Raw genomic sequence first — 20,872 nt, forward strand, 5'->3', positions numbered from 1 at the left:
TCTGAAATATCTATATTATTTCACGTCTCACATGGTGAATTATCACGCATTTAACCATTTGTATGCCAAAAACACCAGTAAGCGCTCTTGTGCACTTCATTTTGTATATATATATATATATATATATATATATAGGACTTGCACAGGGGGCGGAGGCATGGTGGGCACATCCAGAGACACGGTACTGACATGAGGTACAGGACCCAATGTCTGAAGTGCCTCGGGCCCCCTGAAGGCTTAATCCAGGCCTAGGGCAGCGATCTTCTCTCCTCTCTTGCTCCGGCTCCTGCACCCTGCGGTGTACTCACCGGCCAACGCAGGCCGCGCAGCACTGTAGAAGTGGAACTGCTGGAGGACGATCAGCCCCGCCATAGGGAGCAGGTTTGTTAATTACTCTCTATTATCGGCGTGGCCGCGGCTGGCTGTGATTTATGGGGGAGATTGGCGGGAACTTTATTTTGACATGGGTCTAAGCTCACCCATGCTGTACTGGGGACCCAAGGCTGTAATGTGTAATATATGTTGTATGCTGTATGCATACTGCTGACAAAGTGGGACAGTAATGTGTTCTGCCTAGTATCACCCTCTACTGTCACCCACAGCTGTTACCAACTGCTGGCACCCTCTCCCTGTCACCCACTGTTGTCACCCTCTCCCTGTCACTCACAGCTGGTACAGACTACTGGCACCCTCTTCCTGTCACCAGCTTCCTGGCATCACCCTCTCCCTGTCACCCACAGCTGGCACTCTCTAACTGTTACTCACTGCGGTCACCCTCTTCCTGTCACCAGCTCCCTGGCATCACCCACTGCTGTCACCCTGTCACCCACTGCTGTCATACTCTCCCTGGCGTCACCCTCTCCCTTTCATCCACTGTATCTCCCCTCTTGTTGTGAGACCACACCCTCACTGCAAAAGCACAACCAGTTTTCTGGGAGCATGTGTGCCTTCGGCGCATGCAGGGATAGTGACGGTAGCGGGCATCGGCAGGACTCGGCTGACATTATGGCTGCAGTGCCTCACCAGCCACTGACCTCACCGCACGCCACTGTCATACAGTATATTTCACATATAAAAATGTAAATAATTATAAACAATATGTGTATATATATATATATATATATATATATAAAATCTACACACACTCAACACACACACACACACACACACACACACACACACACACACACACACACACACACACACACACACGTTCATCACATTTGTTTGGTCAGTATATTTATATAGCTTATATAACATGGAGTATGATAGATTCAGTTTTCATATTGATGTATAAAACACATGTGAAATAAATATTTACATTATTTAGTAGGATAATTAAGGAGACAAGTGTGCAACTTCATTAAACTGATACTTTCACAAAGTATTTTGTTACTTACAGTTGCATGAAGTTTTCCCTTTCTTGACATGGCCAGAAATAAGTTGCTGAAAACTCCTCTTATTCCCACAATCCCCTGAGACACAGCAAATATTTCTAAAATACCTGGAACGACAGAAATCCCAAAATAAAACAGAGCCTTGGAAAGATATGAAGAAAAAAGAATAACAACTCTCCTTTTCAATGGCTGTATGTATCTATCTGTCTTTCAAGAACCCTGTGTAAATCCATCACCCGTTTTATTAGCACTCACTTGAAACTGAAGACCACTGAAGTGTCTGGAGGTCTTGCTGGAAGCTTCATCTATAGCTGTGTCGGCGGCTAAACCAGGACATTTTTTGCAATACCCTATACAATTGAGTGCTGGGTACAGCTCCCAGCATTTGGGCTATAAAAATGCTTCCTTTTAAAAGGGGGGCATTTATCATAGATTGCATATTCAATGCTATATGGGCAGGATCTTACCGCCCAAGATCGCATTGCAATATGATATCTCATTGGACTGATGTATTAATCAGCACCCGGATAAGGGCTCCGAGGCGATGAGTATAAAAATAAACCCTGAATAAATCTTCCCACACCCCAACGAGGAACTATATCGTCCATATTTGTAAGCTAATGCAAGGGTTTTTTGGAGGAAATTAAACTGTCATGGATTATTTTATCAAACCATTTACACTTATGATATTGAGACCTACTGTCAACTGTCTCCCTTTTCTCCTAACTTACTCTATGTTTATCCCTATTTTTTATATATGGAATGTTAGAAGAAATCTTGGCTGCCTTTGTTACAAGAGTCACATTAACTGATTATCCGATTTCACAATTAAATACAATGGAGGCAGTAATTTTTTTTTTTTTGTGTACATGCTTTCTCCAAAAATTCTTGCGTATTCTTGTTCTGGTTTATTAAGCGTATTCATGGGGTGATTTTAATATTGTGGTACATGATAGGACATGCAAAGTCAAGTCATAACATCAAGTTCCTACTCACTGTTTCCCACTCCTTAAGTAATGTTTAGCCCCTAATTACCCCTATCTCAGGGGATTTACACAAGTCATTAATATGGCCAGTCAGCTCCTCCAATAAAAAAGGAACATTAGCAAAATATGCTACAACAGGCACGATTTTGACAAATTAATGCACAAATATACCCATATAATATTTAAAATGCACAAAAAGTGGTACTACATCACACAAGAAGACAATGTATTTACTCTATTTCACTGTATATGATCTATTGATGTATGTGTGATGAAGTGGGACTGGGCACATCATCATTTTTATCTGGAGTGGATCAGATTTTTTTGTTATCTTAACAACTGCTCCGCTCCCAAAAATGCGAATGCCTTCCATTTTGTACTGTCTCTATGTAATTTTGCTATATATAAAATAATAAGTAATGTAGTAAAAGTTGGATGATGTGATAATGACTTTTGTGGGCAAAGTTTACATCCAACTGCTAGTGACAACTGTAGAGCACTTTGTGCATATACTAAAGTTACTCTATTAAACAAAACATATACTTATTATAACATACTGAATTATTATGCTCATGTTCAAATTTCTCTCAAATTGCACATCCACTAGATATCAACTAGATGTATCCCCAGTAATATTTGGACTTGTTACACATATTAAGATTAACCAGTAATAAAACAGCCCTTAAAGCCTACAAAGCATTTATTAGTGTATTTGCAAATCTATATTAAATCCACAGCAACCAATAAGAAATTAGCTTTTATCTGTCTTCTTCAAGTTAGTCACTGAAAACAAATGTCTAATTGATTGCTATGAGGTTAGTGGACAGCATCACTCATTTGAGTACTGTTAACAAGTACAGTAACCTTCTGTCCCTTACTTGCTCTGGCACTTTAATGACTGTGGAGAAAGGAAACAGATTCATAAGACATTTTTGATGGAAATGGATTTACTGAGGCATTAAGACCCTTTACCAAGATGGCCGCCAACAATGCTACTGCGCATGCATGGTGCCATCTTGCCACTGTGTTTGAGAGTCAAAGTACCAGTAGCACATTTATAATAGGCACAAGGTGTGCAGTGCATGTGAGTCCAGGTGGCCCACACCACACACACTGCACCCATTTCTTGAATACTTATCCCTCCAGAGTCTCGCATCAGCGGCAGCAAATCACCAAGGGAAAATGGGGCATTGGCCATTTTCCTGGCCTTTCCTGGCACAACAGACTCTAACTAAGCACTAGGGTCTCACAGAGTCTACTGTGCTGCCGGCTAGAGAGGAGGAAGTCCAGATGTAGACTGCACACGGGCCCCCTCTTCTCTTAATACACCCCTGCACAGTACTACACGGATATGTAGTTCTCGTCTCCAGTGAGTCATTACAATTATTCTGCTGTTACCACTAGTGATGAGCGGGTTCGGTTACTCGGAATCCGAACCCCCCCGAACGTCACCCTTTTTTACACGGGTCCGAGCAGACTCGGATCCTCCCGCTTTGCTCGGTTAACCCGAGCGCGCCTGAACGTCATCATCCCGCGGTCGGATTCTCGCGAGATTCATATTCTATATAAGGAGCCGCGCGTCGCCGCCATTTTTCACTCGTGCATTGGAGATGATCGTGAGAGGACGTGGCTGGCGTCCTCTCAGTTTCTATGTTCAGTGTGTTGCAAAAATCTGTGATCAGTGTGCTGCAAATATCTGTGCTCAGTGTGCTGCAAATATCTGTGCTCAGTGTGCTGCAAATATCTACGTTCTCTGCCTGAAAAACGCTCCATATCTGTGCTCAGTGTGCTGCAAATATCTGTGCTCAGTGTGCTAATTGCTTTATTGTGGGGACTGGGGACCAGCAGTATTATATAGTAGGAGGACAGTGCAGAGTTTTGCTGACCAGTGACCACCAGTATTATACGTTCTCTGCCTGAAAAACGCTCCATATCTGTGCTGCATTGTAGTATATAGTAGGAGGACAGTGCAGAATTTTGATGACCACCAGAATATATATAGCAGTACGGTACAGTAGTCCACTGCTCTACCTCTGTGTCGTCAAGTATACTATCCCATCCATACCTGTGGTGCATTTAAGTTTTGCACAGTATATATATAGTAGGAGGACAGTGCATAATTTTGCTGACCACCAGTATATAATATATAGCAGTACAGTACAGTAGGCCACTGCTCTACCTACCTCTGTGTCGTCAAGTATACTATCCATCCATACCTGTGGTGCAATTAAGTTTTGCACAGTATATATATAGTAGGAGGACAGTGCATAATTTTGCTGACACCAGTATATAATATATAACAGTACGGTACAGTAGGCCACTGCTCTACCTACCTCTGTGTCGTCAAGAATACTTTCCCATCCATACCTGTGGTGCATTTAAGTTTTGCACAGTATATATATAGTAGGAGGACAGTGCATAATTTTGCTGACCACCAGTATATAATATATAGCAGTACGGTACAGTAGTCCACTGCTCTACCTACCTCTGTGTCGTCAAGTATACTATCCATCCATACCTGTGGTGCATTTAAGTTTTGCACAGTATATATATAGTAGGAGGACAGTGCATAATTTTGCTGACCACCAGTATATAATATATAGCAGTACGGTACAGTAGTCCACTGCTCTACCTACCTCTGTGTCGTCAAGTATACTATCCCATCAATACCTGTGGTGCATTTAAGTTTTGCACAGTATATATATAGTAGGAGGACAGTGCATAATTTTGCTGACCACCAGTATATAATATATAGCAGTACGGTACAGTAGGCCACTGCTTTACCTACCTCTGTGTCGTCAAGTATACTATCCATCCATACCTGTGGTGCATTTCAGTTGTGCGCAGTATATATGGTAGTAGGCCATTGCTATTGATATATTACTGGCATATAATTCCACACATTAAAAAATGGAGAACAAAAATGTGTAGGGTAAAATAGGGAAAGATCAAGATCCACTTCCACCTCGTGCTGAAGCTGCTGCCAATAGTCATGGCCGAGACGATGAAATGCCATCAACGTCGTCTGCCAAGGCTGATGCCCAATGTCATAGTAGAGAGCATGTAAAATCCCAAAAAATAAAGCTCAGTAAAATGACCCAAAAATATAAATCAAAATCGTCTGAGGAGAAGCGTAAACTTGCCAATGTGCCATTTACGACACGGAGTGGCAAGGAACGGCTGAGGGCCTGGCCTATGTTCATGGCTAGTGGTTCAGCTTCACATGAGGATGGAAGCACTCATCCTCCTGCTAGAAAACTTAAAAGAGTTAAGATGGCAAAAGCACAGCAAAGAACTGTGCGTTCTTCTAAATCACAAATCCCCAAGGAGAGTCCAATTGTGTGGGTTGCGATGCCTGACCTTCCCAACACTGGACGGGAAGAGGTGGCGCCTTCCACCATTTGCACGCGCCCTGCAAGTGCTGGAAGGAGCGCCCGCAGTCCAGTTCCTGATAGTCAAATTGAAGATGTCACTGTTGAAGTACACCAGGATGAGGATATGGGTGTTGCTGGCGCTGGGGAGGAAATTGATAAGGAGGATTCTGATGGTGAGGTAGTTTGTTTAAGTCAGGCACCCGGGGAGACACCTGTTGTCCATGGGACAAATATGGCCATTGACATGCCTGGTCAAAATACAAAAAAAATCAGCTCTTCGGTGTGGAATTATTTCAACAGAAATGCGGACAACTGGCGTCAAGCCGTGTGTTGCCTTTGTCAAGCTGTAATAAGTAGGGGTTAGGATGTTAACCAACTAGGAATATCCTCCCTTATATGTCACCTGGAGCGCATTCATCAGAAGTCATTGACAAGTTCAAAAACTTTGGGTGACAGGGAAGCAGTCCACTGACAACTAAATCCCTTCCTCTTGTAACCAAGCTCCTGCAAACCACACCACCAACTCCCTAAGTGTCAATTTCCTCCTTAGACAGGAACGCCAATAGTCCTGCAGGCCATGTCACTGTCAAGTCTGACGAGTCCTCTCCTGCCTGGGATTCCTCCGATGCATCCTTGAGTGTAACGCCTACTGCTGCTGGCGCTGCTGTTGTTGCTGCTGGGAGTCGATCATCATCCCAGAGGGGAAGTCGGAAGACCACTTGTACTACTTCCAGTAAGCAATTGACTGTCCAACAGTCCTTTGCGAGGAAGATGAAATATCACAGCAGTCATCCTGCTGCAAAGCGGATAACTCAGGTCTTGTCAGCCTGGGTGGTGAGAAACGTGTTTCCGGTATCCACCGTTAATTCACAGGGAACTAGAGAATTGATTGAGGTACTGTGTCCCCGGTACCAAATACCATCTAGGTTCCATTTCTCAAGGCAGGCGATACCGAAAATGTACACAGACCTCAGAAAAAGAGTCACCAGTGTCCTAAAAAATGCAGTTGTACCCAATGTCCACTTAACCACGGACATGTGGACAAGTGGACCAGGGCAGACTCAGGACTATATGACTGTGACAGCCCACTGGGTAGATGTATTGCCTCCCGCAGCAAGAACAGCAGCGGCGGCACCAGTAGCACCATCTCGCAAATGCCAACTCGTTCCTAGGCAGGCTACGCTTTGTATCACCGCTTGCCAGAAGAGGCACACAGCTGACAACCTCTTACGGAAACTGAGGAACATCATCGCAGAATGGCTCACCCCAATTGGACTCTACTGGGGATTTGTGACATCGGACAACGCCACCAATATTGTGCGTGCATTACATGTGGGCAAATTCCAGCACGTCCCATGTTTTGCACATACATTGAATTTGGTGGTGCAGAATTATTTAAAAAATGACAGGGGCGTGCAAGAGATGCTGTCGGTGGCCCGAAGAATTGCGGGCCACTTTCGGCATTCAGCCACCGCGTGCCGAAGACTGGAGCATCAGCAAACACTCCTCAACCTGCCCTGCCATCATCTGAAGCAAGAGGTGGTAACGAGGTGGAATTCAACCCTCTATATGCTTCAGAGGATGGAGGAGCAGCAAAAGGCCATTCAAGCCTATACAGCTACCTATGATATAGGCAATGGAGGGGGAATGCATCTGACTCAAGCGCAGTGGAGAATGATTTCAACGTTGTGCAAGGTTCTGCAACCCTTTGAACTTGCCACACGTGAAGTCAGTTCAGACACTGCCAGCCTGAGTCAGGTCATTCCCCTCATCAGGCTTTTGCAGAAGAAGCTGGAGACATTGAAGGAGGAGCTAAAACAGAGCGATTCCGCTAGGCATGTGGGACTTGTGGATGGAGCCCTTAATTCGCTTAACCAGGATTCACGGGTGGTCAATCTGTTGAAATCAGAGCACTACATTTTGGCCACCGTGCTCGATCCTAGATTTAAAACCTACGTTGTATCTCTCTTTCCGGCAGACACAAGTCTGCAGAGGTTCAAAGACCTGCTGGTGAGAAAATGGTCAAGTCAAGCGGAACGTGACCTGTCAACAGCTCCTCCTTCACATTCTCCCGCAACTGGGGCTGCGAGGAAAAGGCTAAGAATTCCGAGCCCACCCGCTGGCGGTGATGCAGGGCAGTCTGGAGTGAGTGCTGACATCTGGTCCGGACTGAAGGACCTGCCAACGATTACTGACATGTCGTCTACTGTCACTGCATATGATTCTGTCACCATTGAAAGAATGGTGGAGGATTATATGAGTGACCGCATCCAAGTAGGCACGTCAGACAGTCCGTACGTATACTGGCAGGAAAAAGAGGCAATTTGGAGGCCCTTGCACAAACTGGCTTTATTTTACCTAAGTTGCCCCCCCTCCAGTGTGTACTCCGAAAGAGTGTTTAGAGCAGCCGCTCACCTTGTCAGCAATCGGCGTACGAGGTTACTTCCACAAAATGTGGAGAAGATGATGTTCATCAAAATGAATTATAATCAATTCCTCCGTTAAGACATTCACTATCAATTGCCTCCAGAAAGTACACAGGGACCTGAGATGGTGGATTCCAGTGGGGACGAATTAATAATCTGTGAGGAGGGGGATGTACACAGTGAAAGGGGTGAGGAATCGGACGATGAGGAGGAGGTGGACATCTTGCCTCTGTAGAGCCAGTTTGTGCAAGGAGAGATTGATTGCTTCATTTTTGGTGGGGGCCCAAACCAACCAGTCACTTCAGTCACAGTTGTGTGGCAGACCCTGTCGCTGAAATGATGGGTTTGTTAAAGTGTGCATGTCCTGTTTATACAACATAAGGGTGGGTGGGAGGGCCCAAGGACAATTCCATCTTGCACCTCTTTTTTCTTTCATTTTTCTTTGCATCATGTGCTGTTTGGGGACTTTTTTTTGAAGTGCCATCCTGTCTGACTCTGCAGTGCCACTCCTAGATGGGCCAGGTGTTTGTGTCGGCCACTTGGGTCGCTTAGCTTACTCACACAGCTACCTCATTGCGCCTCTTTTTTTCTTTGCATCATGTGCTGTTTGGGGACTATTTCTTTGAAGTGCCATCCTGTCTGACACTGCAGTGCCACTCCTAGATGGGCCAGGTGTTTGTGTCGGCCACTTGGGTCGCTTAGCTTAGTCACACAGCTACCTCATTGCGCCTCTTTTTTTCTTTGCATCATGTGCTGTTTGGGGACTATTTTTTTAATCTGCCATCCTGTCTGACACTGCAGTGCCACTCCTAGATGGGCCAGGTGTTTGTGTCGGCCACTTGGGTCGCTTAGCTTAGTCATCCAGCGACCTCGGTGCACATTTTAGGACTAAAAATAATATTGTGAGGTGTTCAGAATAGACTGGAAATGAGTGTAAATTATGGTTATTGAGGTTAATAATACTATGGGATCAAAATGACCCCCAAATTCTATGATTTAAGCTGTTTTTGAGGGTTTTTTGTAAAAAAAAAAACACTTGAATACAAAACACACCCGAATCCGACAACAATTTTCAGGGAGGTTTTGCCAAAACGCATCCGAATCCAAAACACGGCCGCGGAACCGAATCCAAAACCAAAACACAAAACCCGAAAAATTTCCAGTGCACATCACTAGTTACCACTGCATACCGTATCATTGACTGGATGGCCCTCTATATGTTCCGCTCGATCTGCACTATCTGCTGTGATTACTTTGAGTATGGCTGTACTTAGTCACACCGCAATACACCTGAACTCCTGGTTAAGTCTTCCTGCATGACCTACTTTGTATGCTGATTCCGCTGATGTCTACTACTAGCCAACGTGTATACCACAAAGAGTATACACATATCAACAATTTTAGTAATTAAATAATAAAGATGATCCTATTGTAGCTGTTGGGGAATCGATTGAAAAAAATAATAATAAAATATTCCTTTTTGTGCTTCAAAATATGCACGCAAATGAAAAAATATTGTGTAAGGGCATCCTGAAATAATAAAAGCATTAAAAATGGAGAATATGGTCCAAAGATGCAGCATCAGTGGTGATGGCCGGAGCCCTCAGCCAGTCTCTATAAGCTGAAGCTTATTCAGACTGACTATCGGAGCCCCTCTGCCAGGTCCAGGAAGTCTGGGCCTGGCACTCCTGTAAAACAGGGCGACACACCCATGTTTTGTAGAATGATCCCAGTCGCCACCCCCCAATCATGATACAACTAAGAGGGGACTGCGATCGGTCATGTGTGTCTCATTCTGCACTTGCGTAGTTCCCCAATCTCCGGGTTTGTGCATAAAGTATCTGGTCTGCGCACTTATCGAAATCAGACCCTCTGTGAGGAGATATGTAAAACATGAACTGTTTGGTGTCCTGAGGACTGATTTTGAGAACCTATGATCTACTGTACTAGTAGTGAGTGGTGATAAGAAATAGGGCATACTGCAGAGCCGGCCATAGGCATAGGCAAACTAGGCAAATGCCTAGGGCATTTGGTATGCCTAGGGGCATCAGCAGCTTATGCTGATTAAAATGATATGCAGCATGTCTATATTCTGTGTGTAGCATTTCATATGCAGATATAGCCACAGTCTCACACAGAATATAGGCATGCTGCATATCATTTTAATCAGCAGAAGCTGCTTGTGCATCCTAGCCACTTAGAAATGCAAATAAGATGCATTTTCATAAAAAAAGGTGCCTGGCATTAGCATTGAGGCAAGATTTATGAGGACACATCTGTATCCAAGCAGAAGCAGAGGTGTTAGCGGCCGTGTGAGTGCTGTGTGTGAGTGGGTTGGTTGTGCAGTAGTGTTCGGCATATGTGTAAGGGGCATTATTTGTGTCATGTGTAAGAATGCATTATTACTGTACAGTAAATGTGTAAGGGGCACTATGTGTTTCATTACGTGTATAAGGGCATTAATAATGTGCGGCATATGTGTAAGGGACATTATGTGTATAAGAGCATTAATAAATGTCATAATGTGTAAGGTGCATTATGTTTATAAGGATATTAATAATGTGTGTCATATGTGCAAGGGGCAAAACTGTGTGGTATTATGTGTATAAATGCATTACTAAATGTGGCATTATGTGTATAAGGTGCTCTAATGTGTGGCGTAATGTATAGAAAGGGCACTACTGTGTGGTCTAATGTGAATAAAGAGCAATATGGTGTAGTATAATGTAGTGATGTGCACCGGACATTTTTCGGCTTTTGTGTTTTGGTTTTGGATTCGGTTCCGCGGCCGTGTTTTGGATTCGGACGCGTTTTGGCAAAACCTCACCGAAAATTTTTTGTCGGATTCGGGTGTTTTTTTCAAAAAACCCTAAAAAACAGCTTAAATCATAGAATTTGGGGGTCATTTTGATCCCACAGTATTATTAACCTCAATAACCATAATTTCCACTCATTTCCAGTCTATTCTGAACACCTCACACCTAATAATATTATTTTTAGTCCTAAAATTTGCACCAAGGTCGCTGGATGGCTAAGCTAAGCGACACAAGTTGCCGACACAAACACCTGGCCCATCTAGGAGTGGCACTGCAGTGTCAGTCAGGATGGCACTTCAAAAAAATAGTCCCCAAACAGCACATGATGCAAAGAAAAAAAGAGGTGCAATGAGGTAGCTGTGAGACTAAGCTAAGCGACCCAAGTGGCCGACACAAACACCTGGCCCATCTAGGAGTGGCACTGCAGTGTCAGGCAGGATGGCACTTCAAAAAAATAGTCCCCAAACAGCACATGATGCAAAGAAAAAAAGAGGCGCATTGAGGTAGCTGTGTGACTAAGCTAAGCGACCCAAGTGGCCGACACAAACACCTGGCCCATCTAGGAGTGGCACTGCAGAGTCAGGCAGGATGGCACTTCAAAAAAATAGTCCCCTAACAGCACATGATGCAAAGAAAAAAAGAGGCGCAATGAGGTAGCTGTGTGACTAAGCTAAGCGACCCAAGTGGCCGACACAAACACCTGGCCCATCTAGGAGTAGCACTGCAGTGTCAGACAGGATGGCACTTCAAAAAAACTGTCCCCAAACAGCACATTATGCAAAGAAAAATGAAAGAAAAAAGAGGTGCAAGATGGAATTGTCCTTGGGCCCTCCCACCCACCCTTATGTTGTATAAACAGGACATGCACACTTTAACGAACCCATAATTTCAGCGACAGGGTCTGCCACACGACTGTGACTGAAATGACTGGTTGGTTTGGGCCCCCACCTAAAAAGAAGCAATCAATCTCTCCTTGCACAAACTGGCTCTACAGAGGCAAGATGTCCACCTCATCATCATCCTCCGATTCCTCATCCCTTTCACTGTGTACATCCCCCTCCTCACAGATTATTAATTCGTCCCCACTGGAATCCACCATCTCAGATCTCTGTGTACTTTCTGGAGGCAATTGCTAGTGAATGTCTCCATGGAGGAATTGATTATAATTCATTTTGATGAACATCATCTTCTCCACATTTTCTGGAAGTAACCTCGTACGCCGATTGCTGACAAGGTGAGCGGCTGTACTAAACACTCTTTCGGAGTACACACTGGAGGGAGGGCAACTTAGGTAAAATAAAGCCAGTTTGTGCAAGGGCCTCCAAATTGTCTCTTTTTCCTGCCAGTATACGTATGGACTGTCTGACGTGCCTACTTAGATGCGGCCACTCATATAATCCTCCACCATTCTTTCAATGGTGACAGAATCATATGCAGTGACAGTAGACGACATGTCAGTAATCGTTGCCAGGTCCTTCAGTCCGGACCAGATGTCAGCACTAGCTCCAGACTGCCCTGCATCACCGCCAGCGGGTGGGCTCGGAATTCTTAGCCTTTTCCTCGCACCCCCAGTTGCGGGAGAATGTGAAGGAGGAGCTGTTGACGGGTCACGTTCCGCTTGACTTGACAATTTTCTCACCAGTAGGTCTTTGAACCTCTGCAGACTTGTGTCTGCCGGAAAGAGAGATACAACGTAGGTTTTAAATCTAGGATCGAGCACGGTGGCCAAAATGTAGTGCTCTGATTTCAACAGATTGACCACCCGTGAATCCTGGTTAAGCGAATTAAGGGCTCCATCCACAAGTCCCACATGCCTAGCGGAATCGCTCTGTTTTAGCTCCTCCTTCAATGTCTCCAGCTTCTTCTGCAAAAGCCTGATGAGGGGAATGACCTGACTCAGGCTGGCAGTGTCTGAACTGACTTCACGTGTGGCAAGTTCAAAGGGTTGCAGAACCTTGCACAACGTTGAAATCATTCTCCACTGCGCTTGAGTCAGGTGCATTCCCCCTCCTTTGCCTATATCGTGGGCAGATGTATAGGCTTGAATGGCCTTTTGCTGCTCCTCCATCCTCTGAAGCATATAGAGGGTTGAATTCTACCTCGTTACCACCTCTTGCTTCAGATGATGGCAGGGCAGGTTCAGGAATGTTTGGTGGTGCTCCAGTCTTCGGCACGCGGTGGCTGAATGCAGAAAGTGGCCCGCAATTCTTCGGGCCACCGACAGCATCTCTTGCACGCCCCTGTCGTTTTTTAAATAATTCTGCACCACCAAATTCAATGTATGTGCAAAACATGGGACGTGCTGGAATTTGCCCAGATGTAATGCACGCACAATATTGCTGGCGTTGTCCAATGTCACAAATCCCCAGGAGAGTCCAATTGGGGTAAGCCATTCTGCGATGATGTTCCTCAGTTTCCGTAAGAGGTTGTCAGCTGTGTGCCTCTTATGGAAAGCGGTGATACATAGCGTAGCCTGCCTAGGAACGAGTTGGCTTTTGCGAGATGCTGCTACTGGTGCCGCCGCTGCTGTTCTTGCTGCGGGAGGCAATTCATCTACCCAGTGGGCTGTCACAGTCATATAGTCCTGAGTCTGCCCTGCTCCACTTGTCCACATGTCCGTGGTTAAGTGGACATTGGGTACAACTGCATTTTTTAAGACACTGGTGACTCTTTTTCTGACATCTGTGTACATTTTCGGTATCGCCTGCCTTGAGAAATGGAACCTAGATGGTATTTGGTACCGGGGACACAGTACCTCAATCAAGTCTCTAGTTGCCTCTGAATTAACGATGTATACCGGAACCACGTTTCTCACCACCCAGGCTGATAAGACCTGAGTTATCCGCTTTACAGCAGGATGACTGCTGTGATATTTCATCTTCCTCGCAAAGGACTGTTGGACAGTCAATTGCTTACTGGAAGTAGTACAAGTGGTCTTCCGACTTCCCCTCTGGGATGACGATCGACTCCCAGCAGCAACAACAGCAGCGCCAGCAGCAGTAGGCGTTACACTCAAGGATGCATCGGAGGAATCCCAGGCAGGAGAGGACTCGTCAGACTTGCCAGTGACATGGCCTGCAGGACTATTGGCTTTCCTGTGTAAGGAGGAAATTGACACTGAGGGAGTTGGTGGTGTGGTTTGCAGGAGCTTGGTTACAAGAGGAAGGGATTTAGTGGTCAGTGGACTGCTTCCGCTGTCATCCAAAGTTTTTGAACTTGTCACTGACTTATTATGAATGCGCTGCAGGTGACGTATAAGGGAGGATGTTCCGAGGTGGTTAACTTCCTTACCCCTACTTATTACAGCTTGACAAATTCAACACACGGCTTGACACCTGTTGTCCGCATTTGTGTTGAAATAATTCCACACCGAAGAGCTGATTTTTTTTGTATTTTGACCAGGCATGTCAATGGCCATATTCGTCCCACGGACAACAGGTGTCTCCCCGGGTGCCTGACTTAAACAAACCACCTCACCATCAGAATCCTCCTTGTCAATTTCCTCCCCAGCGCCAGCAACACCCATATCCTCATCCTGGTGTACTTCAACACTGACATCTTCAATTTGACTATCAGGAACTGGACTGCGGGCGCTCCTTCCAGCACTTGCAGGGGGTGTGCAAATGGTGGAAGGCGCAAGCTCTTCCCGTCCAGTGTTGGGAAGGTCAGGCATCGCAACCGACACAATTGGACTCTCCTTGGGGATTTGTGATTTAGAAGACCGCACAGTTCTTTGCTGTGCTTTTGCCAGCTTAAGTCTTTTCATTTTTCTAGCGAGAGGATGGGTGCTTCCATCCTCATGTGAAGCTGAACCACTAGCCATGAACATAGGCCAGGGCCTCAGCCGTTCCTTGCCACTCCGTGTCGTAAATGGTATATTGGCAAGTTTACGCTTCTCATCAGACGCTTTCAATTTTGATTTTTGGGTCATTTTACTGAACTTTTGTTTTTTGGATTTTACATGCTCTCTACTATGACATTGGGCATTGGCCTTGGCAGACGACGTTGATGGCATTTCATCGTCTCGGCCATGACTAGTGGCAGCAGCTTCAGCACGAGGTGGAAGTGGATCTTGATCTTTCCCTATTTTACCCTCCACATTTTTGTTCTCCATTTTTTAATGTGTGGAATTATATGCCAGTATCAATAGCAATGGCCTACTACTATATATACTGCGCACAACTGAAATGCACCACAGGTATAGAATGTAGATGGATAGTATACTTGACGACACAGAGGTAGGTACAGCAGTGGCCTTCCGTACCGTACTGCTATATATACTGGTGGTCACTGTGTCAGCAAACTGCAAAACTAAAATGCACCACAGGTATAGAATGTAGATGGATAGTATACTTGACGACACAGAGGTAGGTACAGCAGTGGCCTTCCGTACCGTACTGCTATATATACTGGTGGTCACTGTCAGCAAACTGCAAAACTAAAATGCACCACAGGTATAGAATGTAGATGGATAGTATACTTGACGACACAGAGGTAGGTACAGCAGTGGCCTTCCGTACCGTACTGCTATATATACTGGTGGTCACTGTGTAAGCAAACTGCAAAACTAAAATGCACCACAGGTATAGAATGTAGATGGATAGTATACTTGACGATACAGAGGTAGGTACAGCAGTGGCCTTCCGTACCGTACTGCTATATATACTGGTGGTCACTGTGTCAGCAAACTGCACAACTGAAATGCACCACAGGTATAGAATCTAGATGGATAGTATACTTGACGACACAGAGGTAGGTACAGCAGTGGCCTTCCGTACCGTACTGCTATATATACTGGTGGTCACTGTGTCAGCAAACTGCACAACTGAAATGCACCACAGGTATAGAATCTAGATGGATAGTATACTTGACGACACAGAGGTAGGTACAGCAGTGGCCTTCCGTACCGTACTGCTATATATATACTGGTGGTCACTGTCAGCAAACTGCAAAACTAAAATGCACCACAGGTATAGCATGTAGATGGATAGTATACTTGACGACACAGAGGTAGGTACAGCAGTGGCCTTCCGTACCGTACTGCTATATATACTGGTGGTCACTGTGTCAGCAAACTGCACAACTAAAATGCACCACAGGTATAGAATGTAGATGGATAGTATACTTGACGACACAGAGGTAGGTACAGCAGTGGCCTTCCGTACCGTACTGCTATATATACTGGTGGTCACTGTGTCAGCAAACTGCACAACTGAAATGCACCACAGGTATAGAATCTAGATGGACAGTATACTTGACGACACAGAGGTAGGTACAGCAGTGGCCTTCCGTACCGTACTGCTATATATACTGGTGGTCACTGTGTCAGCAAACTGCACAACTGAAATGCACCACAGGTATAGAATCTAGATGGATAGTATACTTGACGACACAGAGGTAGGTACAGCAGTGGCCTACTGTACCGTAATGCTATATATTATATACTGGTGGTCAGCAAACTGTGCAAAACTGAAATGCACCACAGGTATGGATGGATAGTATACTTGACGACACAGAGGTAGGTACAGCAGTAGCCTACTGTACCGTAATGCTATATATTATATACTGGTGGTCAGCAAACTGTGCAAAACGTAAATGCACCACAGGTATGGATGGATAGTATACTTGACGACACAGAGGTAGGTACAGCAGTGGCCTTCTGTACCGTGCTCCTATATATTATATACTGGTGGTCAGCAAAACTCTGCACTGTACTCCTACTATATACTACACAATGCAGCACAGATATGGAGTGTTTTTCAGGCAGACAACGTATACTGGTGGTCACTGGTCAGCAAAACTCTGCACTGTACTCCTGCTATATAATATTATACTGGTGGTCCCCAGTCCCCACAATAAAGCAGTGTGAGCACAGATATATGCAGCACACTGAGCACAGATATGGAGTATTTTTCAGGCAGACAACGTATACTGGTGGTCACTGTCAGCAAAACTCTGCACTGTACTCCTCCTATATAATACAGCTGCTCCCCAGTCCCCACAATTAAGCAGTGTGAGCACAGATATATGCAGCACACTGAGCACAGATAAGGAGCGTTTTTTTCAGGCAGAGAACGGATAAAACTGGTGGTCACTGATCAGCAAAACTCTGCACTGTACTCCTCCTATATTATTAATATACAGCTGCTCCCCAGTCCCCACAATTAAGATATAAGCAAGCACAAATATTTGCATCAACAATGAATAAACGGAGAGGACGCCAGCCACGTCCTCTCCCTAACATTTCCAATGCACGAGTGAAAATGGCGGCGACGCGCGGCTGCTTATATAGAATCCGAATCTCGCGAGAATCCGACAGCGGGATGATGACGTTTGGGCGCGCTCGGGTAAACCGAGCCATACGGGAAAATCCGAGTATGCCTCGGACCCGTGTAAAATGGGTGAAGTTCGGGGGGGTTCGGTTTCCGAGGAACCGAACCCACTCATCACTAGTATAATGTGAATAAGGAGCAATTCAGTGTGGGGTAATGTGAATAAGCGGCACTACTATGAGGAATAACGTATATAAGGTATAGTGGTACTAGTGTGATGTAACGTGAATTAGGGACACTATCGCATGATATAACGTGAATAAAGTTGCACTATTGTGTGGCGTCATTTGAATTGGGGATACTATTGTGTGGCCATGCCCCTTGCCAGCAAAAACACACCCCTTTTTGGGCTGTGCGCTGAATGTGCACACTGTTCCTATTTAAAATATAGGGGGTAGGAAAACTTAAAATAAGGACTGCTATGGGTCAGGGGTGATGGTGCTGGGAAAGGGTTGCACTGTCGGAGGCGGAACTAGTGGTGGTGCTAAGGGGCACCAGGCAAAATCTTGCCTAGGGCATCATATTGGTTAGGGCCGGCTCTGGCATACTGCATTCTAAAATTTGAAATGTACTGTTAAAATTTTATAGTGCAAGGTGGAAACAGCAATAACTCTCGACTGCCCCATCTTTAATGCATTCTTCATGTATGTATTTACTGTATGTGTAAAAAGCACAATAACAGCATATCGGCATTAACAAGCCCTATTACTAAAGCATGGGTCAGTTGTAACAAGTGAATTCATGTCTTTCTGTGAGCCGTGTATGAGTTAGTGTCATGGAATAGATACAGTTTCATTATACAGTTCTGTTTTCATTTTCATACTCATCATCTTTTAACGGAGAGTATTGTGTTTTAGATGTGATGACAGTGGTATTCCATACTTTAAAGGTTCTGCAATTGAAAATGGTGATAGATTTATTGTATCATTTATTGGAGACATTGAAAGGAATGTAGATGAAGTGGATTTTGTTCTGCTATTTGAAACTCACCAACAGCTAACTGTGGGAAATATTAAATAACCTGTGATGCTATGGGTAGTTTATTTATATAATCATATTTAGTTGCTTGTTATACAATGAAGACAGTAAGGTTTTCATCTCCACCTTAAAAAATAAAACACAAAGGGTGTATCGGTGCCATATATATATATATATATATATATATATAAGGAAGTCAAAGAAAAAAGAAATCTAAGAATGAAATATACATATAAATAAAAATAATGGACCGTGTGACCTTAAATATTAATTCAAAAAACATAACATAAAAGAAATAATAAAGATAATGAGCATATAGATCTAAGATATTCACATATCAAATGCACAGTTGGAACATTAGACTTTCCAATTGAAGGCAAATGATTGTATATTGTAGACAGCATCACATGCTAGCTTTTTATAAGTAGGCTTGGCAACTTCTGCAGAGTTTCTAGTTGAAACAGGCCAAAAATGCCTTTGAGATTTGGGGCATAAATATTACAGCTGGAGCAATAAAAGCGGGGAGGCTATTGGCTTCCACGTACTGCCCATGGAAATCCCGTACTCACATTACAGCTATTAAGAACAGTCTTACCTACACTCCTGCCACAGATTCAAAGCATATCTTGGACTTGTCCAAAGACTATTTTGATAACCTTTATCAAGGGCAGCCAGTGGACCCTGAAGCTCAGAAGTGTACTGTATATAACAGGTGGCTCTACTCCCTCAGCTGCCTCAATCCTAATGTGAGAAGTTGGCCAGCAACATTACCTTACAGGAAACCCCTCAAGTGTTTGAAGACTTCAGAAAGCCCCAGGCCCATATGGTTTATCATGTGATTACTATTAAATCCTTCATGATATCATCCTTCAGGCTTTACAGGAATTATATGACACAATTTATAGGTCCTTACCTTCTTATCATACCTTTACTGAGTTGCATATGATTTTGTTCCCTAAACCTTGTAAGGAATCCCAGCTGCTTGGGTCTTTTAGATCTACAACACTGTTAAGAACTGACTTCAAAATCTTGTCAATAGTTATAGCCAAACACCTGCAGGCCATTTTGCCGAGCCTGTTTGAGGGTTACCAGTTGGCTTATGTGGCTGGTCATCAATTGGTGAAGGAAATTGAGTTACTGAGTCTAGACATCGACTAGGCATTCCACCCAGTGCTCTACATATACAACCACGGTTGCACACAGAATATAGGCATGCCGTATATCATTTTAATCAACAAAAACTGCTTGTGTGTCCTATTCACATCGTTTTGCCAATAAGATGCATTTTAATGGCATGGCATAACTGGAAGAGCAGTGTAACATGCTGGGAGGCTAGATGTAAGTGGACACATCTCTAGTGCCTGTTTATAAGAGTGAAGAAACACCAATAGGCATTGATCAGGCATAAAGGATTAGTTTAACTTTGAGTCAGTATAGAGGTCTGCTCTATGTATCAAGTCCTGTATATACTTTAGAATTCCAGCATGGCTGTACAATTTTAAATTAGGCAGGTTAACTCCACCATTAGCCCGGGTTTGGTCATGGTGGAGCTTCAGCAAACAAATTTGAGAATGTTTACTTTTCCAAATAAAGTCCCAAAATGTTTTACAAGACTTCTCATCCATCTTAAATAATAATATTGGCAACATTTGTAAAGGGTGGAAAAGCTCATGGAAGGAGATCATTTTTAATAAATGTATCCTTCCTAAGTAGGACAACATTAGATGATGCCATTGGGACATTTCTCATATCAAGATCATTTGATCCTGAATATGTTGTGGTAGAGCAATTCCTAAGTATTTAAGAGAGGTAGTAGCCCACATAGAAGAGGAGGGAACACCCCAGTGTGGCCTTACTGTTGGTCCCAAATACATGGCCTCAGATGTATCAGGCTTAATGCTAAACCCAGAGACTTTAGCATAATCTGACATTTTATCATAAATCTTGGGCAAGGACTGCTCTGGATCCGAAATACATATGTAAAGTCCTGAATTTTACATTTTTGAGGACACACAGAAATACCTTTAAAGTCCTACTAGGAATGGAAAATATGCAATAATGGGTCCAGGCCAGTGACATCTGGTGAGGTGAGGGAGGTGAGGCAGAGCCTTTCCTTTCACACTAACACATACGCCAGAGTTTTGACTATATAAAGTATATGAAAAATGCAAAGAATATATTAGAAATATCTTCTATCTATTATTTTAATCCTTTTTATAGTTAGAACTCTGGAGCAAAAAGTCTATGACAGGTGAGGCAGTGCCTCCACTGCCTATCTTTTCCACACGTCTCTGATGAACATTTTGGGGCACATATTGTGTGTAAATCTGGCTCTGGTACTAGCCAGTGCCTCCTGAGCCATTTACCTCACCACACGTCCCTGGTTCATGGCTATATTGAGTAGCGTTGGTTACAGAGGGCAGCCCTGTTGAGTACCCCCTGCCATTGTAATATGGGAGTAACATGTACTGTACCATAAATTATCAGGGTAGTAGTCAGGAAACAGTATAAAAAGTGGAAGAAGTCAGAAAAAGGCCTACCAAAATCATGCATTTCAAAGATT

General features: G+C 44.1%; 1 protein-coding gene across 2 annotated transcripts in view; it reads right to left on the reverse strand.

Moving 5' to 3' along the window:
• FGF5 (fibroblast growth factor 5) overlaps positions 1-20,872 on the reverse strand; it is an 86,927-nt gene that overhangs the window by 56,602 nt on the left and 9,453 nt on the right. For both annotated transcript variants that reach the window (XM_063919958.1, XM_063919957.1), the window contains exon 2: positions 1,401-1,504. In XM_063919958.1, coding sequence (XP_063776028.1) covers positions 1,401-1,504 — 104 coding nt within the window. The remainder of the gene's footprint in view (positions 1-1,400; positions 1,505-20,872) is intronic.

Source organism: Pseudophryne corroboree, chromosome 1 (genome assembly GCF_028390025.1).
Source record: "Pseudophryne corroboree isolate aPseCor3 chromosome 1, aPseCor3.hap2, whole genome shotgun sequence".
NCBI classification, from domain to species: Eukaryota; Metazoa; Chordata; class Amphibia; order Anura; family Myobatrachidae; genus Pseudophryne; species Pseudophryne corroboree.